General features: G+C 33.2%; 1 protein-coding gene across 1 annotated transcript; it reads right to left on the bottom strand.

Annotated features, from left to right (window-relative positions):
* Positions 1 to 5432: 5432 nt before the first annotated feature.
* LOC140991907 (transcription factor MYB36-like) lies at positions 5433 to 7437 on the bottom strand. The gene is made up of 3 exons (XM_073462073.1): positions 7095 to 7437; positions 6641 to 6770; positions 5433 to 6339 (listed from the first exon to the last, which is right to left on the bottom strand). The coding sequence occupies exons 1-3, from the start codon at positions 7228 to 7230 to the stop codon at positions 5559 to 5561; spliced, it is 1047 nt and encodes a 348-aa protein (XP_073318174.1). The 5' UTR covers positions 7231 to 7437; the 3' UTR covers positions 5433 to 5558.
* Between the last annotated feature and the right edge of the window lie 3444 nt (positions 7438 to 10881).

Genomic DNA, 10881 nt, shown 5'->3' with positions numbered 1-10881 from the left:
TCTGACATGTTTACCTAAATCACATGCATAACAGACTTTATCTTTAGCAAAAACAATGTTAGGCAAACATGATACCAGTTTTTGTTTATTGAGATTAACACTAGATTTGAAGTTTAGATGATTAAGTCGTTTGTGCCAAAGTCAGTTCTTATTACTATGAAAAGCAATAAAGCGTGTATGAGTGCTTGGGCTGTCATCATTCCAGCTAAATTTATAAGATTTGTTCACTTAGACCGATTAGCATTATGCCATTATTTTCAGATTTTACAGTACAAGTGTGCTTTTGAAACTCAGCTGGATGGATATTCATAGTCATAAACTGACTTATGTTAATCAAGTTGTAGCAAAGATTTTCTACAAGTAATACATATTTAATGACTATCTTGCCATAGATAATCTTATATTTACCCACAAACTTACCTTCAGAATTATCATCAAATGTGATTCTTGTTCCTTTGTAAGTAATTACTTCTGACAACAGTTTGATGTCACCGGTCATGTGCCTCGAATACCCACCATCCAAGAATCGGATAGATTCTTTAATAATCCTCATTTTTTGTTCCAGCAATAATCAAAAAAAGACTTTGGTACCAATAAATAGTTGGATCCTGAAAGGATTAACAGTTTCGAGACCCACAATTGAATGGTCCAAACAGATATTCCATTGTGTGTTCTCAAATGGGTGCGGTTGTGTGCCAAAACAGGTGATGTGTGTCGTGTTCTCTATCTTACTGATTGTTTTTTAGGTCGTTCATTATTCCCTTCCAATCGGTATCTCTTTTGAATTGGTCAAAAATTGTAGTATCATTGTTGCGAGACCATTTCAAGTCGTTATGACCGGCTTGATTTTGTATTCTTTTTAGACATGACTCATTGGAATTAGAACTCTATGTTCCAATGTATCCTAGGCCATAATGTTTTCCTTTGTTCTCAAAATTTACATTTCGGTTGAGTTGAACTTTAGGCTGGTCATGTTCATTTATCGTGCTAAACCTGACAAAATTAATTATTTTTTTTACTTTCTCTTGTCTAGGCATGATCGATTACTTGCCTTAGAATTTTTGCACTCGTTATTGCCAAATTCTAACCCAGTTGCATCACCGAATGATTTTTGCAACTCATGCATCTTTTCTATTGAAGCAGAAGCATTGTTCCAAGAGTTGGCTAAAAGTGTCAACCGTTTGTTTTTATTTAATGTTGCTTGGAACACTTTCGCATGTCATCATTTTTTGCCGCTAACATATTAAATTTTACTTTTAGTCTGTCAACCTCGTTTGCTGCAAGCAACTAGAATTCGTTGACTTATCTCTCAATTTTTTGTTTTATGTCTTGGCTTGATGGAATAATTGCGAAAGTATTTTGTACTCATTTATCATGTCATGCAATGCTGTGAAAGATCCTCACGTGTAAACTCAGTTGAATCAAAATCAAATACCATGTCATTGGCAATTTCCATCTCAACTTCAGATGTCTTCAACTCAACATCTACCTTGAGACACTGGACTTTCTCATTGTCGCTTTAACTTGATGAAGTTTTCAAACTGCATTGTTTTGAGTCTGAGTCGGTCCATTTTTTTACTTTTCCTAGCAAATAGCACTCATCTTTCTTCTGCTTGAAGGATCTTCTTTAATCTTTGGACCGATACAGTGTGCAATAAAATGGCCTGACTTTCCACACTTAAAATAAGCTTGATTATCATCAGTTTGATATTTTTTACGATAAGATTTAAATTTGGACTAGCTCTTTTTCATAAATTTTTCTAATTTTTACAGTTAATGGCATAGCCTTATTGCTTATTTGGTCAGCTGATTTCATAGCTAGAAGCTTCTTCAACAACGGTTGGATTTGATGTTGCAGCGGCTAAAGATTTGTTGGGTTGCGAAGTAGATGGCTCATCTTCTATCATGATTCTAAGCTCAAACTCGTAGGTTTTCTGATCATCAAACAAATCATGAAGCTCCAATTTGTTGACGTATTAGGACTCCCTCATGGCCACTGTATTTACATCTCATTCCCTGATAAGTGCTCTCATCACCTTCAATGAAATCTCATGGTTAGAATATTCTTTACCAAGAGATGCAAGTTAATGATAATGTTAAACCTTTCATCAAACCATTGAGAGATTTTCTAGGTTTCATTTTGATATTTTCAAAATTCTTGATGGCAACAGTCATCTTGTTTTCCTAGGTTTGGTCGTTCCCTTCTCAAAGTTGGGTTAGATTTTTGCAAGTTTTCTTTGCTGTAGAACATGTTTTAATTTTGCTAAACATATTCTTAGTAAGTGTTTTATAAACATATCTTTGGTAACATTGTCCAGATTATTCGGACCGGTGCTTCTCCACCATCTGTGGAGCACCTTCTGTTCCAACAATGGCTGAATTCACTTTCGGTATCTTCATTTGGCCTTCTGTGATGACATACCACATGTCATCATCTTGAGTCGCTAGATGTGTTTGCATTCGAATTTTTCAGTCGTCATAATCATCTTTGGAAAACTTGGAATCTTGTTAAATGATGTTATTTAAAAGTGTAGTTATCAGAGTTCAAGAACAAGTTGCTCTGATTACAACTTGCTAGGATCGAGTTAGAGTTTAGAGGGGATGAATAAACTCTTTTAAAATTATTTGAAAAAATTTAAGTCGTTCTTAACAGTTTTTAAGTTATTAAGATTGTGTTTGAACTGCTAGTGTGAAGACCCATAAATTATGGGAAGTTGTAAAATCTTTAAATTTGATAGACATGTATAGAATATTATTCTCGAATTTGTCAGTAATAGAGATTTTGAAAATAATGAATAATACATGGTATTCAAAATTTGTTCCCAGTCAATAATTACCTTAAGTTCGAAACCTAGTACATAATACACCCATTAATTTCGAAATTTTGGGTGGAGATCAACATATTTAGAAGAATATATTGCATGCAAGGCAGTTTTCTCAACAAAGAAGCTAGCAAATTTGCAATACAGTCTAGATACGTCACGAACCTGTACAAGAAAGGAGTCTACGTTCAACCATCTTGTCCAGAAGCCATAAATTCGAAATTGCAATGTATATTCACGTTTTTTTTATTTGGAACAATTTAAGTATGGAATATATATCTCGATAATTAAGGAATCATTTTCTCGCAATTCTAGAAGGAATATCGACAAAATTATGGTAAGATTTTCACCACGCCCCTATAAATAGGAGGGTTCCCCTCATTCGAAATTCACACCTTAGAATTTCGAAATTCTCTCTAGCATCCTCCATATAATTTTCGAAGCCTTCATCCTCAAGCAGCGAAGCTCTGCCGCAATCCCAACTCGGAGGGAAGTTCGATCACCCAGCGCAACAACCCTACACGTTTTTAGCACTCAAATATACTGTGAGTGGGCTTGTTTTAAAGATTAAATTTGTTATGCATGTTTTTTCGTTTTTGAAAATATGATCGAGCACGTTTTCTTCTGTTGCTTGTCACAGGGTTTTGGGCACTGTGAGGAATCGACTGTATATGGGTGGGAATCCCAACCATGACATGACCCTTACGCAGTGAGGATGTAACCGCTATATGGCCTCGCCCCCTTAGAGAAGTAAAAATTATGGACTGATATCAGTAAACCATATAAGTTAGATGAATCTCAGTATCTGGTTAATGTTATGTATGTATTATGCATTATGTATGCAAGTCATGTGTTTCGAAATTTATGCATGTTTTGATATTGTGCTCGATACGGCCCCCACTTGCTGATTATTTCTCAAAATACTCACCCCCCCTTACAATCATCTCTCAGATAAACCCGAAGAAGAACTCGAGGAAGAAGAGTCGGACCAGTTTTGGGGCTGGTGAAATTCGAGATTTCAAGATGCTAGTTTAAGTTTGAACTTTAAATTCAGTTTTAACGTTTCCGCACTAAACTATGTCGTTTTTTTGGATTTCGGGATTGTAAAGACAATTGTTTATTTCATTTAATTTATGATATATAAACTGATTTGGATTTATAATATGCTACGAGGCTGGTTGTTTTCGATTGTGTGATTTTTAAACAACGTCGGTGTCAACCCTGAGTTTCGGGGCGTGACAGCTAGACTTAGCGGACCACTTGATATAAGATAAGTGTGGAAAAGGTCCGGTTAAGCTAGTGATGAACCCAATGATTGGCAATTTAACAAGAAGCGGTCTGAAAATTTAAATGTGCAAGAAAGTGAAATTAAGTAAGTAAAGGACATGAAAATTTTTATGGATGTTCGGAGATAAAAATCATATGTCACCACTTCTTATACTTAGGAATATTTCTACTAAAGTACTTTCATTTTACAACATCTTGTAACATTCCACTTCAGTTAGGTCTCATCACACTGCCTATATTGAAATTATAAGTGATCACTTTACAAGACCTAGATGTTTAAAAACCATCGGTTTACCAGGCAACGCGACAAATAATAACGATGACCCAATAATCAGCTTTGTAACAGCTTGACTTGGTTGAGGTAGCACAAATTGATCCTTGTAGGTCTAATATATTCTGATACACGTGTGATTTGGTTGAGCAGTCAGAAGGAAGAACTCTCAAGTGTGCTCCAAAATTTTAGAAATATGCAGACTCTTGTTTTCTTGAAATTTCATCCATTTGAAATAGTTTTAGGTATCTTCTTCTTCGAGATGTACTGCATATTTATAGTAGAGTGCTTCAAAAGTTGAAACTTCTTTTCAATGATAATCTATACTATTTAATTTCCCGACAATATGGACGTACTTCGTACTTATCATTAAATGCTCATAAATGCTCTCTTGACTTTAGGTCCATGCTTTTGATAAAACAGACACACCATATCCAAATAGAGTGGTTTCTTGTCATTTCAGAAGTTGGTAGGATATTCTCTAATCTCTCTATATAGAGCTTTCAACTGAACGGCTTGAAATGCACCTTCCTTTATGGAATTCTCAATACTAACCTTTCCGCAGTGCGGTTGGAAAACAACTATTTGAACTTGTGCACTGCATTCAATAGTTTGGACCGATTACTTATCAGAGGATATCTTGCAACTGGAGTAATAAAGTCTCGCGATTACTTGAACTCCTGAAAAGGACTGAAATGATCAAGCGCTCTGAAAAACTTGTTTTTACAATAAATTGAGTGGATAGATCTTGAAACAATTTGATGTTGTTAATTTTTTCAATCACCAAAACTTAAAGATAATAAAAAAAAATATTATAACATAGTGTTATGCCAGTACTCTAGTAAAGAAATATTAATTTCAAAATTTGATTAACTAGAAAATCAAAACTTAAAATAGACACTAAAATATAATCTTAAAATAATTATTCATAAAATATGAATTAAGTTAAAGAATCAAAACAAAGAACAGATCAACTTGACTAAAATTACAATTTTCTCTATTGATAATACATATTCTAGTCATGTCATGAACGATACTTTCTTGGCAAAATAGGCAAAGAACATAACTTTATTCACACAATTTACAAAACATTTCAATCACCATCTTTCCACTTTTCCCCTCTTTTATGAAAAAAAACAAATAGAACTCATCGATATCCTACAAATCTTTCGATTTTCTCACTGCATACTGTATCCTAATCCATATTCTTGATACATTATTTCTCCAGATTGATTAAGCATATTCGCCGAATCCCACGAGTTTGAAGAAGCTGAATTTGCCTCAAATTCGTTGCCCCACCATGCAAGATTCTCCTTCGATACATCCATTTGTTTGAAACAATCAAATTCAGAAACCTGAGCACTCTGGTCTGTTGCAATAAAGTTGGAAGCTTTGATATTCAGCAATTCATCCATTTCTCCTTGAGTGAAACCTGAACCGCCCGACTGATAAATTCCTGTACTGTCCATTTGCCCCATAATCTGATTCGAGTCTTGAAAATTGCTTTCTGTGCTATTGAGAGTAGCATTGTTTAAAAGTGCTTCATCTGCAGTCTTTAAGCTGCTGATTAAACTGCGATAATTGTGATCAAGACCAATGGCAGCAACGGATTGAGAGTTGACGATGTTTTGATTTTCATCCAAAGAATGAAGGGTTTGGATCATCTTTTGCTGCGGGTGATTCGGTTTAGGCCAAAGTGATGGGTTATTGTAAAAAGAGAACCGATTTTGAAGGCTTTGAAGCTGGATATGAAGCTGAAGCCTTTCCAGGGTTGAATTGCTTAGGTTTTCTACACTATACGTGCTCACTCCTCCGTTATTTGTGTGATCTTTCGAATGTTGTTGATTCACGGCGGAGTTTTTACGCCTTCCCAGCAATTTTTTCTTCAATCTGGTGTTCCAGTAGTTCTTGATGTCATTGTCTGTCCTTCCAGGCAGCTGTGCTGCAATGATTGACCACCTTTGAAAACCCAAAAAAAGAAAAAGATATTTAGAATCAAGAAACCCTAACATGTAATATGGTTTTGAATATTTTGATCAATAACAAGTGAAATGAAAAAGAAATTGCCAAATCCCTCCAGAAAATCATATGATTTAGAACCATGAACATGTGATTTTTCCGAATTTCCAGACAAAGAGTATCATAGACAACGGCAAAAAGACAAGTAGCTCTGGCTGAAGCCGTTGCATGTGTTTTTCGAGGATTTATATATTCTTTGTTGGTGTATTTTGAGGTAAATAGTTAAGTGTAAAAAATTTACCTGCTGCCTATGCTTATATATAGGCTACAGATGATATTATCTTCTTCTTCAGTAAATCCACCATGCTTAATATTCGGCCTCAAATAATTCAGCCACCTTAGTCTGCAGCTCTTCCCACATCTCTTAATCCCTATAGTAATATATAATTCACATCAATTCATATGAACTTGGAAAATCGATATCAAATCATATCCGGTGATCCAGATATCCAACCCTTGCTATGTGCACCTAAATCAAAGCTACAATTTTGCTTCAAGAGCATCTACTTTATAGTTTCATGTCAAAAAATCAAATTTAAGCGCGAGTATACATACACAGACTAAAAATTTGGATTTGATAAGAAAATCCCTCAAATCAAAATCCAAAAACAACACCAATTCATGCATATATAGTATGGTTAATATAATGAATGTTATATATATGTGTGTGTGTGTGTGTATAAATGTAGGCATACCGATTTTCTGAGGAAGAGCAATCCAATTTCCACCAGTCCCATGCTTCTCGATATAAGCTTTGAGTGTGGCATCTTCTTCAGGAGACCATGGTCCTTTCTTAACATTAGCTTTGTCACAACATGGAGCTCTTCCCATCTTCTAGCTGGCTAGTTTAATTATTATTCGATCGATTTCTTTGATCCCTTGGTGCAGGCAGATAAATCTGGAAACAGATGAAAAAGTTTTTTTTGTTGTGGATCAAAATGTCATAAGGGAAGACCTCAATTTATAGGTCGGAAAATGATGATGTGATGCTTGGAAAGTCTCACAGCTTCCTTAATCTCTAGGGTTTCTGCAATTATCTCTCGGATATCATCAATTCCGTTTTGGATTAGCTCAGTCGTGATATTATAATATATTAGTCTCTGATTATTAAATATTGTTTATTATAAAATGTCAAAAAAATAATTAAATTTTTTTCAAATATATATATATATATACACACACACACACACACACACACACACACTATAATCATTTGCTCGTGAAACCTTCATTAATTATTTGTGAAATTTCAGGAATTCTAAGTAATATAGATTTAAGAGTAATAAATTAAGCACTAATTAAGATCAACTTTAAAAATATGACTTTAACTTAATTTCTCCAATTTTTTGAAGTTTAGTAAATTTTTTTGTAAATTTATTTAATCATAACAGGAGCGGATGCTAAACATACATATAAAATTTATATGTAATTTTTTTATTAAAATATATATACATTTTATAATTAAAACTTGTCAAGTCAATTTCCTTAACTACGTGCTTATAATCTTGATCCACGCACATTTCCAGAAAGAAGAAATTATACATGCTCGCTTTTTGTCGCCAAGTTCCATAATTATTGGGGGTAATTTTGTCCTCGTAATTAGTAGTTGATTGAAATGTTTCACATCATCTAATCATTCTGACAATATGTAAGAAAGTCACGTCTCAGTACAATAATTAATCTAAGAACAAGAGTATCGCATAATTATATACTAGACGAGTGGATTCAATATATATTTAAAATAAAATATAATAATTTTCACATATAAATTATATTTTTTCATGAGTCAAGTTTAATAAGAAATTTGTTTCATAAAATTGATATGTGATATGTCTTATAGAAATATTGTGTTAATTATTTCATCAACAATATAAAATCAAATTTATCCAATTAAATTTAGGACTCATGAGGTTAATTAATATAAATGAAATATTAATGACACGAACCATTTTTATTAATATATTAAGAAAGAACACACTTATCACGATATCGAGGGGAAACAAATATGCCTCTTACTTGATCTCCGAATATTTTCAGTAATTTTTAATCAAAACTATTTACTAATAATTTGCATAAATTGTAATCGTCATAATTTCTAGTATGCAATTGAAATTTGATGTAATAATCTATATTCGCACATATATAAGAGTAAATAAAAGATAACTTTTTATCATTGGATCCCCTTAATTCTGACGGGATCTGCACGAAATTTCTTCGAAAATGGAGTTTCATCACCTGAATTGGTGGAGGCGGCCAACGGTTAATTAACTATCAATAATTCGATTCTTTTTACCAACATTATTTTAAACGAGTTTGTCACATAATATTGTTTGTCCAGTTTTGTTTATCTGACTAACGCGGTTTACGAGCTATTACGTTACATCAAGAATTTATCTAATATACATGGAAAAGTAACAGTTACTATAGATCATACATTATATATAAAAACAGGATTAAATATCAAATATCTTGTCAATCCTATCATGTTCTTCGGTTGAAATATTTTTCTAAAAAATTCTGATTAGTAATATTTTTTTTTCCCATAAAATCTCACTACTAATATTTTTTTATAAAACAAAAATTACAAATTTTTTAGTGATGAGATATATATAATTTGGTCCATACTCCTAAAAGTAATTGAACAGGTTGGCTTAAAAGATTTAATGAATCTCGATTAAATTACTAAAAAACTAAGGGTGATTAAAAAATAATATTTCTTAAAAAAATCACAAACTTTTAGAAATGGAGAACCCAATTGATTGACCTTGGTTCCCTACTAAAAATTAACAATTAATATTAAATAATAAAAAAACAAAGGGTCCCGAACCGCACTTGGATAGAAATTACAAGGAGAAAACAATCAAAATTTAAAAAGATGTAAACAAATTTAAAATAAATACTTAAATGGAGTCAGATCTTTAGGAAGAAGAAAGCATGCTTCTGCTTGTCTTTCTCTCAAGGCTAGAATCTCTCTCTCCATTGACATTGCACTTTCTTGCATCAGNAATTTTCTAGTTCAATCTTGATTTTCTTGCTTCATAAAATAAGAATCAAGTAAATGAGGCGTCTTCAGCATGATATATAATTTGCATGATTTGAAGAATTTGGATTTTGTATCCTTAATTCACTTGTACTAGTGAAAATCTGCGTTATTTTAAGTGTATTAATCTCACATCCCCTCCTGATAAAAACTCTATCTATTTATATTTATATAGTAAAAACTACAATTATGGTGTTATATACTTGTTTATTTACTGTTTTGGTATTCTCTGATGTCCAATTTCAGTACTAATCTTCTGTGTTTTAATTTTGGTTTTTTTTTTTAACCTTTTAAAATCAGAAGTGTTTGATATGATATTGTATACATCAGCGTCATGTAGGTCCATATAGACGTCGCATGGTGACCACGTCAGTTTCATATCGAAAAAAGACAAATTTTACATCAATACACATTTAGCATTTATGCTTGGTGTGTGGAATTGCAACAAGTAACATGTCTATATTGGTTTCAACTTTGAAGCATACTCGTGTGTAGAAATATAAAGTGTTGACTTATGGGCGATAGGCCTTGATATTGACACTGGCGGTGACCTTACGTCGTTTCAAGGTCGTCCCAAATTTCCCTTGATTAGAAGACTTTCAGCGTGGTAGAGCAACAAATCAGATATGAGACTTCGACAAATAAATTAAATTGGCGTCTTCTTTTGGTACACATTGCTTGGACAGAAGTCTCTATGGTAGTTAAATATGCCGGGAATTAAAAAAAAACAATGGCTGAAATTAAATTTTGAGTTTTGATTGGACATTATCTGTTTTTTATTTTTTTACATATATAATATGATAAATCATGAATAAATTAATCGTTATGTTATTTAATAACTTCATTTTCATACTTGTCTTTTAAAGATCAAAATCAATTTCATCAGTTACGTATTTTTATTGTAACATTCTATTTCACCCTGACTCGAAATCCAACTAATTAACTGTAATGTTTTTTTTTTTTTGGGAATTTTTCTTCATAAATAATGTATCATTAAAATCAATTTCATCTGTTATTTATTTTTATTGTCGCATTCTATTCCTTCCCTCATTTATGGCCTCCTCGAGTCGCAAGGATTTATCAAGGAAGAGGATGAACAATTACTGAATATCGAGGAGGCTCTAAAAATTGCCCCTGCGTACTTCAAAGGTAATCAGAAGTTAGACCTTCCTTGGTCTGAAACTGATGTTGCCGCTGATGCTGGAAACATCGCCTCCTCATCCACTACAACACCGCAGGGTTACCTTCTTGTGTCTCCTTCTGTTTTGCAAGCACAAATCGACTTTGGACCGAAGCAAATTCAAAACTCTAAGGAGCTTATCGCACACTATGAAGATCAGATAGCTGAATATAGATTGCTCCTTGAAATTGCAGTCCGTTCTGAACCCAAAGGGGTAGTACCAACAACAACAACTGGTGCTGAGGCTCCAGAAGCTGCGGAA

The sequence above is a fragment of the Primulina huaijiensis genome, chromosome 13 (genome assembly GCF_012295235.1).
Source record: "Primulina huaijiensis isolate GDHJ02 chromosome 13, ASM1229523v2, whole genome shotgun sequence".
NCBI classification, from domain to species: Eukaryota; Viridiplantae; Streptophyta; class Magnoliopsida; order Lamiales; family Gesneriaceae; genus Primulina; species Primulina huaijiensis.
The sequence above is the reverse complement of the archived record's forward strand: the minus strand, read 5'-3'. Positions and strand labels throughout refer to the sequence as shown.

Coding starts and splice junctions, on each gene's coding strand:
- LOC140991907 (XM_073462073.1), bottom strand. CDS start 7,230: ATGGGAAGAGCTCCATGTTGTGACAAAGCTAATGTTAAGAAAGGACCA. Junction 6,771..7,094: donor TGCTCTTCCTCAGAAAATCG/GTATGCCTACAT, acceptor ATATTACTATAG/GGATTAAGAGATGTGGGAAG. Junction 6,340..6,640: donor TATATAAGCATAGGCAGCAG/GTAAATTTTTTA, acceptor GGGTTTTCAAAG/GTGGTCAATCATTGCAGCAC.